Source organism: Gouania willdenowi, chromosome 8 (genome assembly GCF_900634775.1).
Source record: "Gouania willdenowi chromosome 8, fGouWil2.1, whole genome shotgun sequence".
NCBI classification, from domain to species: domain Eukaryota; kingdom Metazoa; phylum Chordata; class Actinopteri; order Blenniiformes; family Gobiesocidae; genus Gouania; species Gouania willdenowi.
In genome coordinates, this window is record NC_041051.1 from 3,352,580 (window position 1) to 3,375,068 (window position 22,489).

The following is a 22,489-nucleotide window of genomic DNA, read 5'->3' on the forward strand; positions in this document are numbered from 1 at the left end:
TCAGAAATGTAAGCATCCAACTTGTACAATAAATATTTGCAGAGATATGAAACTTTTTGGTTTTTGACACTTCACGCTACTTTGACCTTTACTTTGATATTTTGGCACCAAAAAAGGTGACTTGCCCATTCTTGACATTGACCCTATGAGATGACATACGTGAAGCCTTGGAGAAGTTCCAGGACAAAGGAGCTGCGGAAAAGTTGAGGAAGAAAAATAACAACTCCTACGATTACAATGTATTACACACCTCTATTTGCAAGGTGAATACATATTTGGCAATTATAAATTGAAACTGCAAAATTTGTGGAAAAAAATTCTACATCATAAAACTGGTTAAAAGTACACATTTCTGAATTGTAAGAATTGTTCATGTGAAAGACATGTTACTGTGTGTATTTTGTTGTTGAGTAATGTCCCTTAATGTTGTTTTTACTCATTAAATTGAAAATAATATTGCAAGAGAAACAGAAGACTGATCTTGACCTTAAATATTACTTTGAGCAAAGGTCAAGGTCACACATTGAAAGGAAATGTTCAATGGTCTATATATATATATATAAATATATATATATTTATTCACATTGATTCTTGTTTAGGGATGGACAGTCATGTGTATCAAACATGAGGCTGTTTTAACGTTGTATATGAGAGTTATAGCAGTATAAAGGGTAAACCTATTAAAAAATCACTCTCAGTGAATTTGAAGCGAATCCATTGAAAAATAGCCAAGATACAGCATTTAGAATGTGATGGCGAAGAATTTTCCAGTGACATAAGCCCCTCCCACTGATCACAGCCTGTTGTGCATTATGTTGCATTATGCATTGGTAAAATAGTTATGTTTTATTTAACAATACCCTTAGTTAATCATGTCTAACCCTGGGTTAGAGGACAGAGTATTAACTAATATTAAGGATGCCAATTAAGGCACAACTTAACATCTACTAAGTGATACAATGTAGTTTAAAAAGATGTAGTGGAGTTTGAAAAACATTTAGTTTCTGGTTTTAAAAATAATATATTTTGAGGTGTCAACTGACACATTAAGAACTACTCATGATTGTAAGAGTTAAGTCATTTTGTACAGTGAGATACTTTTTTTCCATGGTCAGGGTAAACCAATGAAAAGCATTTTCTTCAGTGCCCTAATGCAATCACACCATCACAAACATAAAGAACAAAGGTTTTCTGGTATTTGGAAATGTAAAGAATGTTTATCCCACTATCATTTCCAACATAACATCTACAGGTGCAGCACATGAAATCCGGTCTGATGCTTCAAAAGATTAAAAAATACTTTATTTATATATTTTAAAACTTTTTTTTTTAAATCCCACTACATAAAATAGCAACAGTAAATTTTTTCACAGTATCCCAGTGGATTTCTTCAGTTTTACAACAGCATGTTTCCCAAAAGAGATGCCATCTTCCAGTGTAATGTTAAAATGAAGACAAAGAGCAGCTCCTTTAGTACTATAGTGTAGTCTATACAGAGAAGTCTTTTTCTGTTTCACAGCAGCTTGTTCTAGACAATGGTGTAGATTTATACAACTAAACTGAAGTTATAAATTGTGCATGAAGCAGCAGTAGTGTCGCTACAGCTACTTAACATCTTTTCAGCTGCATGAACTATACAAGTTTAAAAAGTGTTTCTTTAATTATTTAATAAGAACTTTGTTTTTCCTTTACAAAACAACAAACTCATCCATGCTGTCGTTGGTGTTGACTCTTTGCAGGGCCGTTTCTCTCTGTATGTACGTGACGTTGCTCGCCAGAGTGCTGCTGCTCCACAACTCCTCACTTTCACCATCAGAAAATATAAACATGGGGTACGTGGGAGCAGACATGGAGAGAGCCTGAAGAGACAGAGACCACACCTTCATTTGGTCACATGGTGATCAAACTCATACTGTCTGACTGAACTACAAGGTAGATTAACTAGAAAAAATGCTGGATGCAGTAAACGATTGAAGACACACAAAGACTAAATAATAAATAAACAAGTGTAATGCCAACAGAATAGTGTGCAATATCCGTCACATCTTCCCTGTTATGTGTACAGTACATACTGTATCATGATTAGCACATTAACTTGTCTCAGTCTTTACCCTCTGTATTACATGTTGCTTTTTTAAGGCTGCTGCTGCTCACACACTGGTGTAAACAAGGAAACCCATTTGACTGTGTGGGGAATAAGCAGAAAGTTCACACATGACACAAATGTGAGTGTACGTGAGTGAAAAACTAATAAACACTAAATTATTAAAAGACACAGAGGCAAGCTACAATGGCTTCACGTAAAGAATTTTCATTATCCACGAGTGGTAAAATAACCTAAAGTTGGGTTTTTCTCACATTCCAACATGCAGTTATGGTCCAATGAAAACGCTGCTGTGGTCTTTGGCTCTGAATGTGGGTTGGTTACACTTTTAGCTTCTATAGTTTCTTAGCATTACAGAGAGGTATAGATTCATTCATTCTTTACAACATTTAGACCTGTGAGAGTCACAGAGGCTGGAGCTACCCCCGCCGGCGAGTTCGTTGGGGCTGAAGAGCTGATTGGCTGAGCTGGGAAGATTCAAGCTGAGAAAAGTTTGATGAAATGGAAATAGGGGGCGTGGTCACGAACGGCTTGGATAAACCAGGTTAAAACTGTAGGCCTGGCTCTATAAGAACCCCGGTTGCATGGGGTTAGGGGATGCCCCACAAACTCTATTAGCACGCATAGCGATGTTTTTTATTTTTACAGATGCACAACTGCACTAGTATTTTCATCTTATTGCAGTGGTTTCTAAACTTTTCTGCTGCATGCCCCTTTGAAGAATAAAATTGCGACAACTTTTAATTTATTTTTTCAAAGGGCAAAAAAGTGATCTTTAAAAAAAAAATGGAATATTTTTCTTCAAATCACATGTAAAAAAAAAAACAAAATTTGCAATCACATATTTTAGAACACTAATAAAGCTCTTTGTTCAAGGTTCAGTAAAGCCGTTCTAGTCCCCCATCACACTCACCCCGTCATGACGTCACATCGCCCCTAGGGGGCATGCCCCCTAGTTTGGGTACCACTGCAATAAGATGAAATTACTACTTTAGGTGAATCATGAATAAGGCACATGATGCTATATGAAATATGGCATTGTGATGGTTGTGTTGTCGTGTACATGCATCATGTTTACAGCATTAATACAGTATGCAATCATTGTAATTACAGTATTAATTCGATAGATGTACACAGCATTAAAGCTCTATAATAGTAGATAAATGAAGAAAAGAATCCACCTCACTGACAGCTGTGTGCAACAACTCAAATTCGTTTTGTCCCTTGGCGTAGAAACCGATGGTGCAGCTTGGGTCCATGCGGGAGAAGAGCATTTTCCGAGGATATTTACAGTGAAATGACTGCAGTTAGTTTGAAAAGAGAAAAGAAAAAAGAGGAAATTACAATCACAAAAAATTATTGACAATCGCAATCCAACAATAACTTAAAAAAAAAACAATCAAAGAAATCCATTACCTTAACTACCGTTGCCATTATTGTTACTCAGTGAAAAAAAATGAAGTTTCCAGCATCATCTCAATTATGGTCAAATGAGTATGTGTTTGAAGGTTGGATGTACAAAGAGGTGTACATACTCTGTACTCTGTAGTGTTATAAAGGGGTTTATTTATGGGTGCAAAGTAAAATAGTGTGTGATTTCCCTGGGTTAATTTTATGGGACATGCGCATGATAAATTGGTAAATAAAGTTTGCACCAATGTTTGCTGGACTTAAGCAAATGGATAATAAATATCATGGAGCATCCCCTGTCCTTAGACCCTCATTTGGTAAGGAAAAACTCAGGAACCCCAGTGGGAAAATGTATTACACACAAACATATACAGTATATATATATATATACAGTATATATATATATATATATATATATATATATATATATGTATATATAACATATATACATCCAACATACTACAATAGAGAAGAGACACAGAAAACAGAGGGGTTTTACACCAAAGCCCCCCTCAGCAGATTCTTCTTATATTCTGCCTGTGGCGCCAATAGAGCACGCAATATAACAGCCTCACGCGCTTCCCCACATGCTTTTGTTTTGCTTTTCCTTATTTATGTAAGGTGCACACTAGGTTATAAACACATGGTGAAAATATCAGCCTTTATATTCTTTCCCTGTATGTTATCAGGGCCGTTTCTTGCTATACGCAGACTACGCAAATGCATAGGGCCCCACAAAGCCACTGGAGGCCCCCAAAGCTCCTGTAAGATAAGCCTCATTTGAGAATCAAAATTGCTTGTCTATGTAACACGGGTGTCAAATCAGTGCATGTATTCTCTTGCAAGTGATATAATCTTTGGGCTGAAGTGTGAGTTGCGTGCAGTCACGTGACTCCACTTGACAAATTAGAAAGTCTATATCTTGCGCTACCAGGAAGCGGCGGACACACGCAAGATATGATTTGGATGTTGTTGCTACAGGTAGGTTAACTTCAGTTAATCATAAAACTGTTGTGACAAACCATGAAAGTGATCTAATTAAGCAATAACTCATAGGAGCTGACTGCCAAACTTAGATCTCACCGTGATCAAGCCGCTCAATATGTGAAACAGAGCAAAGTGAGTCACTGCTTAGCGTTAGCATCAGCCTGTCCTATAGTGATCGCAAGTTTATGCCAACCTTCTCATTTTCCTTTCAATCATGTTGTTAATGGAATTTAATCAATAATTATATTAGTAATCATGTTCAATGTGGATCAGTTATCATTAAGCTATGTTGTGGTGTGTTTTTAGCAAAACATTGTGCTTAATGGTTTCAATGAACTTTGCACTTTAAACGCAAGCTGCTATTTTGATATTTATATTGAATATATGCTAATATTTAAGTATTTAGATGATTGAATTATATAGTCTATCATATTGAGAATAATTTAATAATCTGAAAATCATGAAATGAAATATATTGTACATTATTTGACTAATATATAGAATATAATTTATTTATAATACAACCTGTATTCTTTAAGGAATTGTGTACACAGAGAAATATTAGTAATACATGATCTTGTTCTCTGCACAGGTCAAGTCATTGATGGCGAGGTATGGAAAGGCATTAAGCCACTGCATCCAGGAGAACCTGTAACTCACAGAGAGGAACCACACCTCCTGCTTAATCCAGGCGGTACAAGGCTCTTGTAGCACGCGCGCGCGCGCGCACACACGCACACACGCACACACGCGCACACACACACACACACACACACACACACACACACACACACACACACACACACACACACACACACACACACACACACACACAACACACACACACACACACACACACACACACACACACACAGAGGACACGTCTCAATCAGCCTCAAAGTCCAGTGATATCAATAGTCGCCTACAACTTCCGAGAACTATTTGAAACTTCTGGGAACTCTTCTGTTGTCGCAACTCTCTCTCTCTCTAAACGGCTCAGTGTGCGTTCAGCACGTACATCCAAGGTGCACATTTGGTTATATAGCACATGGTGATAAATATCAGCGTTTATAATGCCGTATCCGCAGAGAAATGTGCATTTTTCGCTGTTCGCTTTTGGCACAGCCGCAGCCATTGCCCGCCAATAACTTACGGGTCTCATCCGTCCGGTCTAAACAGTGAACAGTCAAACAAACATGAAAATAAACATTTTGAAATCACTAAATATGTCCAAAATGACGCATGCACACACTCGGGCTATATGCAAGCTGTCAAAAGTACGTATTCATATAGTGGAAGGAGCTTAAGTAGAGTTGTCAATTATGGCCAAATGAGTATGTGTTTGAAGGTTGGATGTACAAATGTACAAAGAGATGTACATACTCTGTACTCTGTGGTGTTATAAAGGGGTTTATTTATGGGTGCAAAAAAAAATAGCGTGTGTGATTTCCCTGGTTTAATTCTGACACATGAACATGATAAATTGGTAAAGTTTGCATCAATGCTGCACTTTAGGTAGAATCTGATAAAAGACAAATTCGTACAAATAAAACTATTTATTTAGCATTTAACATTTTGTTAGTGTGGGGGTGATTATCATCCAAAGTTAGTAATTAATATACAAACAGATGTAACTTAGTGAGCAGACTGAGAATAACTTAATCTATAATTTGTGTGTGGCTCACACTTCAAGAGGAAGACGCTTCCTAGGAGGACGGACAGACGGAGCGGAAATAGTTCACGGTAAGAAGAGCGGACGAAGCGGTGTATCGGTGTATGTGTGTGTGTTTGACTCGCTACTCCTCCGTGGGCTCACACACGCACGCGCTTCAGCCGCCCACATGCACGTACTCAGTGACTCACATCAGGTTAAAATGCGTGAAATAGATATAGATGGTGCGCTAGTGCCCCCTCACACTGAGGTCAAACGTAGGGATGGGAATCGAAAACCGAATAAACTCCTCCAGGTCCTGTATAATGTGTTTATGCTAGCGCTAAGTGAAGCTCCTTTCACCATATGAATACTGTCTATCTCCTGGTATGACATTTTAGATGAAGATGATGACCGCCAGAGTAATGCTAGCTAAGAGACTGGCTGCAGTGGCACAAAGGCAACAGTGGGTAGCTGTCGCACACCATTGGCAACCCCTTTAGCAACACCTTTCATCGAGGCAGGGAAGATGAAACTGACAGAAACGAGGATAGACGAATGTCACAGAGCAGTAACCAGGTTTGTGGTGAAGGGTTTACACCCTTTTGCCACAGTAGATGCCCCATTTTTATGTTACCTGTTCAGGTGAAAGCTAGCATTATCAAGGTTTCATGTTGTTTTAACCAGTAGTTATGTATCATTGTTCCCATGTTTTCTGTAGGGAGATGATAAAGACTGTCAACTGCAAATACCATGCCCCAAATAGAGAAGTTTAACAAACCATCTGATCCCTGCTTGGTATGGTGTTGAAAAGAGCAATCTGATCTCTGACCTAAAACATGTCTCAAAAGCAGCTATCACAGCTGATGGTTGGACCAGTTCTAGTCAGGATCAGGTCCTCAAAACCAAGGCAGTGTACAAATCTAAGATAGGGACAGCAGTGGCAGAGGAGATTGAGGGGATCCTGGAGAAGTTTGGAGTAAAAGAGAAGGTGGTGGCTGCCACAGTGGATGATGCAGCAAACATGGATGTAGTTGTGAAAAAGCAGGACATTATTAAGTTTCAATGTTTTGCGCACACACTCAACCTTAGAGTTCAGAAGCTGTACATCTGCAGCACCATTTCCAACTGGGCGGTTGTTCTGATCGTATGGATGAGGAGATCCCACATGGCTAAAGTAGTCCTTAAAGAGAAGCAACTCCTCCTCGGTAAGTAAAGACTAAAATACATAAGTCATAGTCTGCCAACACATACATTTTAACATTTATATGAACAGATTAGAACCATTTAAAATGATAAACTGATGAAAGTATAATATTGTTAATACTAATCTCTTCATGTTTTTGTGCATGTTTGTCTTTCAGGGCTGCCACAGCACATGCTTCTTTTAGATGTGAGGACAAGATGGAACTCTGTTTTTTGATGATTGAGTGTTTCAGGAAGCAGTTTCCAGCCATCCAAGCTGCAGCAATAGACCCACGTCTAAGAAAGCCTATGCAGAAAGACAAGTAAGTGGTGTTTGGAAACAATCGGACTTGCAAAAAACATGATAAAGCCATTAATAAAAGGTTTGTCTTTGTTGTTTTTATGTTGCAAGGCTGGATAGAATTGGCATTCAGGACCTAAGGAAGGCAGATGAGTTTGTGCAGCTGATGCTTTATACATCCACACTTGCAGTCTCCAGTGAAAAAAGTCCGACCTGTAGGCAGATACTGCCCATCCTTCAGAAGCTGCGCAAACATTACACCGTGCAATCAAACGACTGCATTCACCAGGAGCCTCACGGAGAACATTTTGAATGATCTCTCCAAACGTTACCAGGTAAAGTGAAGTGACTGACATTTGATGTTCATTCTGTGACAAGTAATTGTATACACTAAATGACTAAAGTATTGTATTAGCTGTATTGTATATGTATTCTTATTTTGTGACGAAGTGAGTCTTAAACTCCACTTGTCCCTGTAGTTGAACAGCACACACTCTGTTCCACATACACATTTACAAAACTACATTCATCCTTACCTGCTCCATGTGGCACCTAAAAGGGGAGTGCTGTCAACATTTCCTGGTTTTATACTCCAGACTGGTGAGGTCATTGGTGACCTCACCAGGAGCTACGCCCAGTAAGGGGATGGGCCAATGGGTGGGCCTGAGAATAAAAGGCAGGTGTGTGCTTTGTTCAGGGTTGGTCCATTTGTGCTTGGTCTTTGGAGGAAGACACATCATGGTACCAGCACTCTGTAAATGTTTGGGAGGCACTGTAAATAAAATGGACACAGATTTTGCAACTTCCTGCCTGAGATGTCTCTTCATTCACTTTGAATAGCCACTGAAAGCCACACTACCTCACAAATGGTGGCAGTGGTGGGATCCAGTTACTGAAGAAGATGCCACCAAAACGCAATCCACATGTGAGTAAACTTAATGAAGTGCCAGAAGAAGACCATGCAGATGGGAGTCAGGAAGGAGCATTGGGAGCAGAGCTACTGACTGAGCATGCCCCACAGCCAACTCCAAGCATGGCTGATATTGCAAACCTGCTCCACGGCCTGGTGAGGAAGCAAAATGAGGATGATGCTAGATGGGAGCAGGACAAGTTGCAGCAGGAGAACCGGTGGCAGTCCATGGAGCGCCGGGTGGACCAGCTCCAGCAGGAGGTGAAAGCAGAGCATCCAGACCAGCAGCCTGTGGTGGAAGGAGCAGCAGCTCAGGCAGGGCCCCCCGTTTTGCCAGCTTTGGTGAGGATCCCCAGCGGGAAAGGTCCTAAAATGCAGCCATATCAAAATGATGAAGACATTGATCATTATTTGACAACGTTCGAGAGAATTGCCACAGCCTGCCAATGGCCAAAGGGAGAGTGGGCTTTGTACTTGGCCCCACTTCTAAATGGCAAGGCACGAGCTGCATATGTGGCTATGGACGTCACAGAAACAATGGACTATGTCAAAGTGAAGAAAGCGGTGTTGGAGAAGTTTGAAATAAGTGCAGAGACCTACAGGATGCAGTTCCGATCTACAGAGGTGAATGAGGATGAAACGCCCAGGGAGCTGCAGTCCCGGCTGAAAGATCTCTACGACAAGTGGATGACACCAAGAGAAAGAACGAGGGAGCAGATCGGAGATGCTATTGTGCAGGAGCAGTTTCTGAGAATGCTCAACCCAGAGTTGCGCACATGGATCAAGGAGCGCAACCCTCCAACATCAAGAGAAGCTGCAGAGTTGGCAGAAGCATTCCTGTCTGCACGGCGCTCTTTCAAAACCTCTATTTCTACTAGAACCAGTCTACCTCCTCTGTCTCCAGGAGTGAGTAAACCTATGGGTGGGAGTGGGTTTAGAAGTAAAACCCCTAGACCTCAGTTTTCAAATCCCAACCCTAGATTTAGAGAGTTTAAAAACAAAAGCCCCCTGGTCTGTCACTCCTGTGGTCAAATTGGTCATTTTAGGTCAGAATGCCCCGAGCAGCAGGTCAGTAAGACATTCATGTGTTTGGGCCCGCAACCTCAGTGTGTCCTAGAAGAGATGTCTCCACCAATTATTGATGAGGAAAGAACTGTCTGTGTTTTTATAGATGACAAACCACATGTTGCGCTGTTAGACTCAGGCAGTAGCCGCACCCTCATTAGAGAAGACTGTCTGCCTAAAGATGTCACTTTTAGTGGTAAAATGAAAATTTGGTGTGTTCATGGAGACAATGTGGACTATCCTATTGCTAATGTTAACATCCAAGTTGAGGACCAGCAGTATTTATTCTCAGTGGGTGTTATGTCCAAATTGCCCTACCCAGTTATACTGGGGTGGGACCTGCCCATTTTGCGTGAATTAATAGCAAAAGGCAACGCTAAAGACAATGTTATTTCTGTTGAGAGCATGGCTGTTGTCACCAGGTCAGGTCACAAGCAGAGGGTAGAGTCTGAGGATATTGACTGCGGAAAAGAGTTACCTTTTTCAGACTGTGATGTTTCAGTGTCTGAGAGCTCAAAAAAGGGTCCAAAGAAGAGTAAAAGCCAAAAAAGACAAGAAAAACTTAAGGGCACACAAATGGTTGAGACAATTCTTCCACCAATCTCTGAAGAGCTAATGGTCATTCCCAGTGATCTAGCTAAACTGCAACGTGAGGACCCCACTCTAGCTCCATTATTTGCTAAATGTGTCTCTACTGATACAGACGTTACAGACAGAGTAAGAGAAGTGTTCTTGGTAAAAGATGAACAACTCTTCAGACGTAGCAAAATGGGGGATCAGCTAGTTGTGCCAGCAGGTTTACGACCTATAGTTTTGAACCTAGCACATTCTGTAGCCTGGGCAGGACATTTGGGACATTTTAAGACTTCTTCTAGGATGGTCCCCCGATTTTACTGGCCACAACAGTGGTCTGATACAGTCCAGTATTGTAAATCCTGTTCTCAGTGTCAACTAACGGCTCCAAGTAAAAGGTCTGATCGGGCACCCCTCATGCCGATGCCAATAATTGACACTCCTTTTTCTCGTATTACAATGGACATTGTAGGGCCCCTTGAGAAAAGTAGTGTAGGCAACAAATATATTTTAGTGTTGTGTGACTATGCCACGAAATATCCTGAGGCTTTTCCCCTTCGAAAAATCAAGGCCCGTCAAATTGCAAACTGCCTTATTCAATTGTTCTCCAGGGTGGGAATTCCCCAGGAAATAATAACTGACATGGGAACAAACTTTACTTCCACACTTCTCAGGGAAGTGTACAAACTGTTGGGGATTAGAGGGATCAAAACTACACCCTATCATCCACAAACTGACGGACTTGTGGAGAGATTTAACAAGACACTCAAGTCCATGTTGAGAAAGTTTGTGGCGGATTCAGGGGCTGATTGGGACCAATGGCTGCCCTTTTTGCTATTTGCCTATAGGGAGGTGCCGCAGGCTTCAACAGGTTTTTCACCCTTTCAGCTGCTCTATGGTCATGTGGTACGTGGTCCTCTGGATGTGCTAAAAGAAGCTTGGGAGGCCCCTAACCCAGAAATACCATGTAGTGTTTTGGCCTATGTGTTAAAAATGAGGGACAAATTAGAACAGTTTCAGCAGTTGGCTAATTCTAACCTGTCTCAAACTCAGAAAAAGCAGAAGCTGAACTATGACAAGGCAGCATGCAGGCGTTCCTTTGAGGTGGGACAAAAAGTTCTGCTTCTACTACCCACTTCTGCAAGTGGACTTTTGGCTAAGTGGCAGGGTCCCTTTGATATTTCACGGAAAATCGGCCCTGTAACCTATGAACTCTTTATGCCAAATAGGAAGAAAAAACATCAGATGTTTCACATTAATCTTCTGAAGGAATGGAACGACAGAGCGTCTTCATTGCAGCTATGGGCTAGGTCAGTGGCTGAAGAAGAGGAATGTCAGGAGCTGTTCTTCCCTTCATTAAAGGAAGACCAGTCACTACCAGATCTCGGCCACCTCTCGTCAGACCGGAAGGAGGAGCTACACCAAATCATGGATCCAGCTCTGTTCAGCACAAAACCAGGCTGCACAGATCTCATCCAGCATGACATCAGGCTCCGGGACCCCAGTCAGCAGCCCATCAGAGACACCTCATCCAGGATCCCGGCTAAGCTGCGGCCTGCTGTAAAGCGAGAGGTGGAAGATATGCTGGCCATGGGAGTAATTGAACATTCAAAAAGTGAGTGGTGTAGTCCTGTTGTTTTAGTCCCAAAGAAAAATGACCCAAGACAAAGATTCTGTGTTAATTTTTCTAAGCTAAATGCAGTTTCAGCCTTTGATGCATATCCAATGCCCAGAGTCGAAGACTTAATTGAGCGTTTGGGCAATGCTAAATTTCTCACTACTCTTGATTTATGCAAAGGCTATTGGCAAGTGCCATTATCTGACACTTGCAAAGACTTAACAGCCTTCAGAGTCCCAAGTGGGCTTTATCGTTTCAGGACAATGCCTTTTGGACTCCACGGAGCGCCAGCTACATTTCAACGGCTGGTAGATGAAGTCCTTAGAGGTGCAGATGGCCACACGGCGGCTTACATCGATGACATTGTGGTATTTAGTGAAAGTTGGGAAGATCACATGGAACACTTGAGTGATGTTTTTCACAGAATCCAAAGGGCCGGACTGGTGATGAATGCCCGAAAGTGCCACATTGCTAAGACTGAAGTGGAGTATTTGGGGTACATCATCGGGGGTGGTGTCATACGACCTCAGGTTAGTAAAATTGAAGCACTCCTGTCCTACCCACCTCCAACAACCAAACGCAGAGTTAGATCCTTCCTGGGATTAGCTGGCTGGAATCGCCGCTTTATTCCGGATTTTTCTACAAGATCAGCCATCCTTAGTGATTTGACGCGCAAGTCAAGTCCAAACAAGATAAAGTGGACCCTGAATGTGATTCTGCATTTAGAGACCTCAAAAACTGTTTATGTAATGAGCCTGTTCTTCAATGTCCAGATTTCTCCCGTCCTTTCATTGTGCAGACAGATGCATCTGGAGTAGGACTGGGAGCTGTATTGCTGCAAGGTGATGGAGAGTACCAAAGACCTGTGCAGTACATAAGTCGTAAGCTCTTTCCCAGAGAGACAAGGTATTCCACTGTGGAGAAGGAGGCCTTGGCGGTGAAATGGTCACTAGACACTTTAAAATATTACTTGATGGGAGATGAGTTTATCTTAGAAACGGACCATCGAGCGTTACAGTGGATGAACAAAATGAGGGACAGTAATGCAAGAATAACCCGATGGTATTTGTCTTTGCAGCCCTTTTGTTACAGGATCCGATACAGGCCTGGAAATAAGAATGGTGTGGCTGATTTCTTGTCTAGTTCCTATGAGGTCTGAATTTTGTAAGGGGGGGGTGTGTGACGAAGTGAGTCTTAAACTCCACTTGTCCCTGTAGTTGAACAGCACACACTCTGTTCCACATACACATTTACAAAACTACATTCATCCTTACCTGCTCCATGTGGCACCTAAAAGGGGAGTGCTGTCAACATTTCCTGGTTTTATACTCCAGACTGGTGAGGTCATTGGTGACCTCACCAGGAGCTACGCCCAGTAAGGGGATGGGCCAATGGGTGGGCCTGAGAATAAAAGGCAGGTGTGTGCTTTGTTCAGGGTTGGTCCATTTGTGCTTGGTCTTTGGAGGAAGACACATCATGGTACCAGCACTCTGTAAATGTTTGGGAGGCACTGTAAATAAAATGGACACAGATTTTGCAACTTCCTGCCTGAGATGTCTCTTCATTCACTTTGAATAGCCACTGAAAGCCACACTACCTCACATATTTAATCATATTTTCCCTAAATTTGTGTTGGTTGTCCTCCATTTTAAACTTCAGAATGCTAATATCCAGACATTCCTGGAGGAAGCCACAGTGTCCAGAACCGTCTAGTATCCTTACCGAAAAGGTAAACATTCTAATTTTCCTGCACAAAAATTGTTAATATGCTACAGGTGATAAGTTCAGCTGTACTTACTTTTGATTAATATGTTAAATTTTACAGAATAGTGATTTGTTTATTTGTTTGAATTAGTTTTGGATCAAGGAGCACTATAAATATTCTCATATGTTTATAGCCAAAATGTCATATTGTATATATTATTATCTAGTTAAAACAATCTATACCTGGTGAATTAAAAGAGAGCTGATATCCCTGCAGGAAACTGAATAGATAAAGATAAAGAGTTAAAGCAAACAAATTCGTTTGTATTATTTCATCCTTTCACCCACTGAGAATCGATAAGAGAATCGGTAAGGAATCAAATCAATAAGTAGTATCAATAATGGAATCGGAATCGCTAGATTCTTATCAATGCCCATCCCTAGTGAAAAGCTGAATAGATTTCATTTCTGGGTAAACATGAACGTGCCGTCCGGGCGAAATAAAATTAAAATAAACGTTTTGCAACACCAAATACGTCCAAACGGATGCGCACACTTGGCGTGTGTGCAAGCTTGTAAAAAAGTTTTAGGTCGAACAGACCCCACGTCAGGGAGATATTCGGCGCACGCACGCACGCACGCACACACGCACACACACACACAGTCATTGATTTAATAATTAGATATGATAGAATTGAACTCTAAAAGCCTCCATTTTTATACCAACTTTTGCTAAACACTGTAAGTGAAATGCATGTTCCTTATGCAGCACTCACAGCTCAATGCTCAAGCATCCACATATCTGGAATTACTTTTCAATCTTGGGCTTTAAGTCAGTTGTTTTTGTTTGTCCATTTGCTGCCTTGCCCAATGGTACTCATGATCAAAGGTCTGTCATTCAATGAAAAGCAAAATGGAACCAGCTTGAATTAAAAATCCGTGTACCCTGCGTTCTTTGGTTATTCCATTTTAAAACCAAATCAAAATAACAAATAACCAGTGTGGTTATTTTGTTTTACGAATTTGAAACCAAAACAGAAATACGGAAAAATTAAAAAGCAAACAAGCAGCGTTTTTCTGTTTTAAAATCACCACACAGAAAGGACGACCCAAAGGAGACTTTTACTCTCGGACAAAAAAAGATAAGTCACATTACTGATGAACTGGTCAATTAAAACATTATTAACGCATGAATAAATGGATATTACGAAAAGCACACAATATGTGATTAATGGAACCAGAGGTGGTGTCATGACTCTACTGGTGCTCCTTGTTTCTTGTGATCAACTTCTGTGTGTGTTAACGGCTGCTGTTAATGTCTAGCGGTATCATAATGTGCAAAATAAAAAATATGCATAAGTGTCAAAGGGTAGATATCAAATATAATTTATTTAATGTCTAAACATGATTCTATGTCCAGCAGCAGCTGTGTGAGAGTGCTGGCTGCACTCACTCACACAGGTGACTGCTCTGATTTTCAGCAGTGAGGGAACAAATTAAGACAGGCTTGACGCACAAGCATCCACTATTGAATCAATCCTTTTTCTGCACAAGAACATGGATTATCTGTATATTTGATACGTAGATTATGTAAATAGATCCACTGGCGCTGCAGGCACACTGCGCACCTGTGTTTGACATGCATTTGTTTCCACGTGTGCTGATCTGATGTTGACATTAACAGTTTATTAATAAAAGCAGGCTTACCACTAAAACAAATGTAAATATGTCATTTGTATGAGGAAAAAATAGGATTTAATTGTGAGTTTCAGGTCAGGCTCTGACACAAATACCTAATGTCTGTCGGACCTGTAGGTTTCACTTTTGCTTTGTAGGGTTCTGGTCAAAGCTTGAATAAGATTCATTTCATAAATGGTCTGTGTTTAAAAGCAAATCAGCGCCACAAAACACCAAAACTAAATATATGTCTGTCTTTTTCTTTCTCCTCGTCCTCCTCTGCACCTGCTCATTCATTTTTCGTTTTTTATTTTTTGGTCGACTAATCGCTACATGTGCCATAGTCTTGGTCGACTACAGCCCTACAATTTGGACCCTACCACCGCAAAACAAAACATAAATGTGAGCAGCTTTTTACGAGCTAAAACACCCACAGACTGAATGGAAACATGAGCAGGACCAGAAAACTGCTGAAATAAATCCTAAACAGTCCTATTGTGTGAGGAGACCTGGTTCAGGACATGGGGAGGGAAACCAGGTGCAGTGGACTTCAGTTCTTGCTCTAATTTCCCTGTAAATATCTAAATATCTCACAAACAAATTTATTTTTAAACAAAAAAACGCTGCTTATCTGGTTTTAGATAGTTCTGTATTTCTGTTTTGGTTTTAAGTCAGTAAAACAAAATAACCACACATTTGTTTTTTTTATTTGGTTTTAAAACAGAATAACTAAAGAATGAAGGGTACACAGATTATTAAAGCAGAGATAGTACAGTGTACCTCTAGGGAGAAGTTCTGCGTTGAGACATCCACTGTGGGCTGACAGTAGTGTGGGTCCAGATACAGCAGATGGTCACCTTTGGAACAAAATGTAAAAGTAAGAAAAGATGGTATTGGGTAGTATATCAAACCTTTGGTATGTGAGGAACATACCCTGAAAGCCAACAAAGAACAGGGAGTGTTTGGGTTTGCCACCAATGATTCCTATGCAACAGTCCAACGACAGCAGCCTCTGAAGCACAACCAAACCAACCTTTAGTTTGCACACAATGCTTCTTCAGAAACACTTGGAATACCTTTACACAGGTGATGTAGGAAGGATTGAGATCTTGTCCGCCAAGTCGCACAGGAACCAAGATGATGAGCGACTTCCAGGCCATGGGGAGGGGTCGCTCACACATCTTCATAACATCCTGGAGGTAGACTGGACAATAACCTCTGTCAGCACCAATTCTCCAAAACAATGCAAACCTGTGCTAAAATAACTTACTGGTGCAATCTTGTGCAACATACACAACCAGATTGGGAACAGCGGCTGAGGCTGCCACAGCATTCCTGGAACAGACCCACAACGTTGAGTGGAACAAACCCCCATTGGGAATGACTGAACCTGCGTTCGTCTCTGTGTCTCACCGTAGGATATGAGCTACGATGGATGGTCCGTACCAATCCCCTGCTTTCTTTCCTGAGCTCTCCCCCAAGACCACCAGATTATGTATCCCAAATGGGGCAGTGGGATTATCAGCAAACCAGGAAACTATGATTCTGTGTGTAGCCCCCATAGGTCTGTCCAGCAGGGAGCCCACGCTGAGTTTTCGACCTCTCTTGCTAATCTTTGCATTAAGTTCTGCAGCATCTCCTGAACGAAGCAGGTCCATGTCATCTTTGACTGTATGTTGGCCTGAAGACCATGTCCAACCTAGAAATAATATAACAAGATGCTCAGACCAAATTTTTATTCCTTAAATATGTGGTTTGTTTTCGGCGAGGAGGTGAATTGCGCCCGCTGAAGGCCGTAGAAGTTAGGTGTGCTTCAGCAGCAGGGTCGTTTACGTAACGTGGCTATGATTTCTGACCCGCCCATTAAATCCTGAATACAGAAATGTGAAACAGTTTGTAAAGCCGAGCTCCACAATTACATTATAAATGGCTAAATGGCTTTTTACATGTTTTAAGTTATACATTTATGACCTATTTAATGTGTTTAGAAGAAAATGTCTGAATTGGCTTTACACAGACTTTAAGAACCTGTTTAACCAATGAACAGTTGAAATAAACTGTGGAGTTGTTTCTTGTCTGGCCTATCATGCTGGCAGTGGTGAAACAAACCCAATAGAAAAGCTGTGGTAGTAGTGGAATGGTCACTTGCTTCTCTGAATTTAACTAAAGATGATCAAACCTAACCTGGTGGACTGTCTGTCTGTGTCTGTGTCTGTGTGTGTGTGTGTGTGTACCTGAGGGCAGCAGATGTAGAAGCAGGCCTTGAGCCAGCAGCATCTGGCCTGTGCGTAGGACACACCCCCAGCCGCTGTCAGAGGTCAGAGAGCCCCCGCCCATTTGAGGGAAGCCTCGTCTGTACGTGAACCACAGCAGAGAAACAAAGGAGCGGCGGAAACCACGCCTCTCCTCTGACAGAATTTAATACTATTAAATATAGCCATTATACATAATAGTAGAAGCCTTTACATTTTCAAGTTGTATCTTTTTAACTGCTCTTCATTACATAACTGTTTGTTTTGTGCTTGTTTGAGATCAATAAAAATCTAATCAAACATTCTATAAAACTAGCGCTGAAAGCTAAATGTTTATGTGATTCAAGGCTAGGAACCACCTCACCTTCATCCTTGAGCTCATACGCCTTCCCAAGCATGACCAAAGGAGAGCTCCGACTGAATCTGGATTTCTGTTTCAAGGACCAACCTGAGAAGGAAAAATAATCCCTCAAATACAATATATACTCCATATGTACCAATGAATACAGGTTAAACAAACCATATTTCACATTGTTCCACACTGACACCAGTCTGGATTTCAGCCTCCTTCCGTCTACTGTCTCTTCCTGCTGCGTGGTCCGGCCCACATCTGGCTCCAGATGTAAAACAGACTCATGGGAGAGGAAAAGCCAGTCGTCCATGAGGTCCTTAGCAGAAGAGGAGGGGTCAAAACTCATCACATGGCTTGAGCAGGGACATAACGTGAATGAATTACAGTCAATACTATTCCAAGAAACAATTCAATTGAATTCATGTAACCCATCATCTTAAGGCACAGTTACTCATTGCGCGGCTCGCGAGCCACATGCGGCTCGTTACGCTATAATTGGCGGCTTGCATGGTAGCTTACAGTTTCACAATGCCCATTCGCCTTTGAATGCATCCTCTCCACTGTTTACCGACAATGCAACAACGGACTTAAACTGCCATCTCGTGGCGATAAGTTGTAATAGATTTCACGCAGCTGAATCACGGAAAGCGCGAATGAAAGTGGGACACACTGTAGCCTAAGTGGTAACACAGCCAAAACTTGACCGCGGCTCACGTCTGCAGGCAGGCAACGTATGCTGCCTTCAAGTGCTATCGTAATTATGGTTAATACCAAAAACCGACATCGAAATTGCACATGAACACCCACTCATGTTGTATTTTCCACTGGAAAACTGGAAAATCTTTATGATACCCGAGTTGCCGAGATGAGATAAACTTTGACCTTTCAACATGACAGAGAGCAAAGAAAACCTCCTGGATGCTGAGCATTGCATTATGTTAAAAGTGCTCTGCTGCTGTTAGTTGGTTAATCTGAAGCCTACATGATGCTGCAGCAAACAGAATTTAAATAACATCATATTTTAAACTTAGTGTCGTTTTATTAAACTGTTATTATTTGGTTTTAACTCCTGAGAGCAGATACTAGCTAGCAGTTTATAACATTTTAACCAATAGCAGTTCAGGACAGACTGGGTCCGCTATGGTTCACTTCACTATGACAACAAAAGCACTTGAACACGACGCGCTGGACATTTACACTTCACATGAAGGCAGCAGTAAGCTCTGCTAGCTAGCGTAAAACACAAAATGGACCGGTTTTTAATAAAAAAAAGGGACAGAAACGAGCTCAAACACCAGACAGACAGACACACAGTGTTGGAACGAATAGTGGAGCAGATGAGGAAAATGAGTCTGAGGAAGCAGCAAACAAAAATCAGCACAAAAACACCGGAGAGGGGACGAGCAGACAAACGGCAGGTGTAACGTTACCCAGCAAGAAACGGAAAATACGAAGCATACAAGATGAGCACAGAAAATTTCAAGATAAGTGGACAGACGAATTCTTATTTGTTCTGCATGGCATGAACCCTCTGTGCTTAATATGCAAACAAACCCGTGTCGGTTTCAAACGAAGCAACTTAGAGCGCCATTTCAAAACGGCGCATCCACAATTCAATGACAGTTATCCGTCTGGCAGTGAAATAAGAAAGAAAAAAATAGCACATCTCACTGCTTCACTTTGTGAGCAGCGAAATCTTATCCACCGGACAACTTCCACTGCAGAGCGTTTAACAGAGGCGTCTTATGAAATAGCGTGGATTTTGGCGCGGGCTAAAAAACCCTTCTCAGACTCAGAAATAGTGAAAGACTGTTTTTTGGCTTCAGCAGAAATACTCTTCGCAGACTTTGACAACAAGGACGCCATCATTAAACAACTAAAAGGGTTACAGCTCTCTGATTCAACAATAATGAGGCGAATGGAAGACATCGGAAAGGACATACGTGGCCAGTTGTTGGCTGATCTGCGTGCTGCACCTTGTTTTAGCATCGCAGTGGACGAAAGCACAGACGTGACTGACGTTGCTCAGCTGTGCACTTGGGTGAGGTTCCCGAAAGAAAACTCTTTTCAAGAGGAAATGTTGTGCTTACTACCACTCTGTGGCCAAACAAGAGGTGAGGATATTCTTAATGCGCTTGTAGTATTTTTTGAGAAAAATCATCTCAGCTGGTCCAAACTTGCAAGTGTGTGTACTGATGGTGCTCCAAGCATGCGAGGCATGAAGAAAAGAGATGAAATCGGCAATTTCATCAGCTTCCACTGCATCATCCATCAGGAGGCACTGGTGTCAAAGCTCAGAAACAGTGAATTCCTAAATGTGATGCAAAGGGTTGTGCATGTGGTCAATTACATTGTTTCAAGAGCACTACACCACAGACAGTTCAGAGAGTTAATCCAGGACTATGACACAAAGAACAGTGATTTAGTGTTGCACAGTGAAGTAAGATGGTTGTCCCGTGGAAGGGTGCTGGAGCGGTTCCTGAGCCTCCTTCCTGAAATCAACAGTTTTTTGGACACCAAGGGGAAACACCAGCCAGAGCTGAAAGACCCGAACTGGATCATACAGCTGGCCCTCCTTACTGACAGTACCTGTCACCTGAACACTCTCAACTTGCAGCTCCAAGGGAGAGACAAGCTTCCAAGTGACATGCTGAGGGCAGACAGAGCATTCCAAATCAAAATAACTTCTCTGTGGATACCTGACAGAGAACTCATCCACTTCCCTAAACTCAAAGCAACAACCACAAGGGACCGATCTCTGCAGCAGCACTTCAGCTACAGCAGATTTGTTGAAGTTTTAGAGGAGCTGAAGGGTGAGTTTGAATCCAGATTCAGTGATGTGACTGAACATAAGGAGATTTTCAATTTTATTGAAAACCCCTTCCATGTGGATGTGTCCTCCCTCACGCCAACCATCACACAGCTCTGCCCTGATAATCGTGCTGCTCTGGAGAGTGAAATAATTGAGCTGCAAACAAATAACATTCTCCAAGTTGAACTCAGAGCAGGTGTTGGCCACTTCTGGAGTTTTGTTTCTGAAGCAGACTTCCCCACTTTGAAACCACTTGCACAGAAAGTGATGTCTTTCTTCATGAGCACATACACCTGTGAGTCAACATTTTCGACCATGAACATTATCAAGAGGAAACAGAGAAACCGACTGACCCATGCTCATCTTGAATGCCTCACTGTGATTGCAACAACAAACTACAAATATAACATGAATAAAGTCAAGGGCATGCATGCCAGCTTCCGCTCATCCCAGTATTAAAATAAATCTGGTCTTAAATGAAAATGTATTGGCCGTGTTATTTCTTTTTTGTGGGATGTCCAATTTACATTTGCAAAGGTGACTTAGTATGTTGTCGTAAAAGTGGCTCGCCTTTTGATTTTGCACTGCCAATGTGGCTCTTGTGAAAAAAATAGTGAGGATCACTGTCTTAAGGCAATCATCACAGAATAAAAAGTGACGTTTTAATGAAAATATGAGCAGCATCAGCAACCCCCTTTTAACAGGAAGTAACCTCCAGAACCAGACCAGGAAGTGGCAGCCACAAGAATAAAAGCTCCATATTAAAGTTTATGTATTTCAAAATGCGGTGCGTGGTCCACTCTGCGGTGGTCTCGCCCTGGCCGTGGCCTGGTACGACGTCGCCCCAGGTTTGATTCCCTGCCCACCCGCAATGTTGTGGCAGCCACTGCCCCCCTGAGGGGGTATGGGTGACATGCAGAGAAAATAATTTAGTGTGTTGTGTGCTGCTGTTATTAAGTGAATATAATGTTTTTTATTAGTGTTTAAAACGTTTTGTTTCCTTCTTAAGGTTTATCAAGAACATACATTTGTTTATTTTGTGTTTATTGGGACTTTGATTTACCTAAAAAAAAAAATGCAATTTGTTAAAGCACATATTTGTTCTCCTTACTTTTCCTGCACTTTAGTTTTAAATTCTGTTAACAGAATTGTGTTATGTTGTCATGGTGAATGTTTACAAGAGTGCAAGTCAAAGTATTTAAGTTTACAAGTACATAAATAAACTGTCTTTAATATTAATGAATGCTTCATTTTCCTTTATCTAAACATAAGGCTAGCCTATAAGAAAGAATTATTTATGTATAATACATCTGATATCGTTTATTAGAACGCATTATATTGATTTATTGATTATGGTTGTTGGAAAATACATGAAAAAAGGACCTTAAAAAAATAATTGCAAATCGCAATATTGAGGGGAAAAAAATCACAATTAGATTATTTTCCAAAATCGTTTTAATTACCCATTATCAACAGTTTCAATCAGTGTTTGAGTATTGGTCTAGAAAATTCATCATTTTTGGGAAGAAAAAAAAACATTAAACATTGCATCAAAGCGTTGGCTGAAGCAAAGTTTTTGACATTTTCATAACAAACTTGTAAAAGGTATGAGCATCTATGTTTTCTTACTATAAAAACATGACATTATATAATTAAACGTCATTTTTATTGACGCGTGAGGCGACATTAAATGAACAGATCTTTTGAATTACCTCGTTCTTCACCAGTACGGACTTTAGAGTTCTCACTGAAAACTTGAGGGCATAAAAAACATTCTTCTGTCCTCACAGTGTAAGAATACGGCCGTCAAACAAAGTTTTATCGGTGTTTTGTTGTAAAAATCCTCCTTCAAGCTCCGATGTGCGACCATTTCCTGTTTAGAATGGTC

At 41.2% G+C, this 22,489-nt stretch overlaps 1 protein-coding gene across 1 annotated transcript; it reads right to left on the bottom strand.

Moving 5' to 3' along the window:
- Window positions 1-1,272: 1,272 nt before the first annotated feature.
- LOC114467886 (cysteine protease ATG4D-like) lies at window positions 1,273-22,481 on the bottom strand. The gene is made up of 11 exons (XM_028454398.1): window positions 22,314-22,481; window positions 17,958-18,105; window positions 17,802-17,885; window positions 17,420-17,593; window positions 16,599-16,884; window positions 16,456-16,520; window positions 16,262-16,389; window positions 16,119-16,197; window positions 15,966-16,042; window positions 3,286-3,405; window positions 1,273-1,859 (listed from the first exon to the last, which is right to left on the bottom strand). The coding sequence occupies exons 2-11, from the start codon at window positions 18,097-18,099 to the stop codon at window positions 1,689-1,691; spliced, it is 1,326 nt and encodes a 441-aa protein (XP_028310199.1). The 5' UTR covers window positions 18,100-18,105; window positions 22,314-22,481; the 3' UTR covers window positions 1,273-1,688.
- Window positions 22,482-22,489: the final 8 nt, after the last annotated feature.

What these genes read in the sequence shown, in the direction of transcription:
- LOC114467886 (XM_028454398.1), bottom strand. Translation starts at nt 18,099, where the DNA reads ATGGACGACTGGCTTTTCCTCTCCCATGAGTCTGTTTTACATCTGGAG. An exon ending in CCTACATCACCTGTGTAAAG is followed by an intron (nt 16,198 to 16,261) that starts GTATTCCAAGTG and finishes GTTGTGCTTCAG; the next exon opens with AGGCTGCTGTCGTTGGACTG. An exon ending in TGCACACAGCTGTCAGTGAG is followed by an intron (nt 1,860 to 3,285) that starts GTGGATTCTTTT and finishes CTGTCTCTTCAG; the next exon opens with GCTCTCTCCATGTCTGCTCC.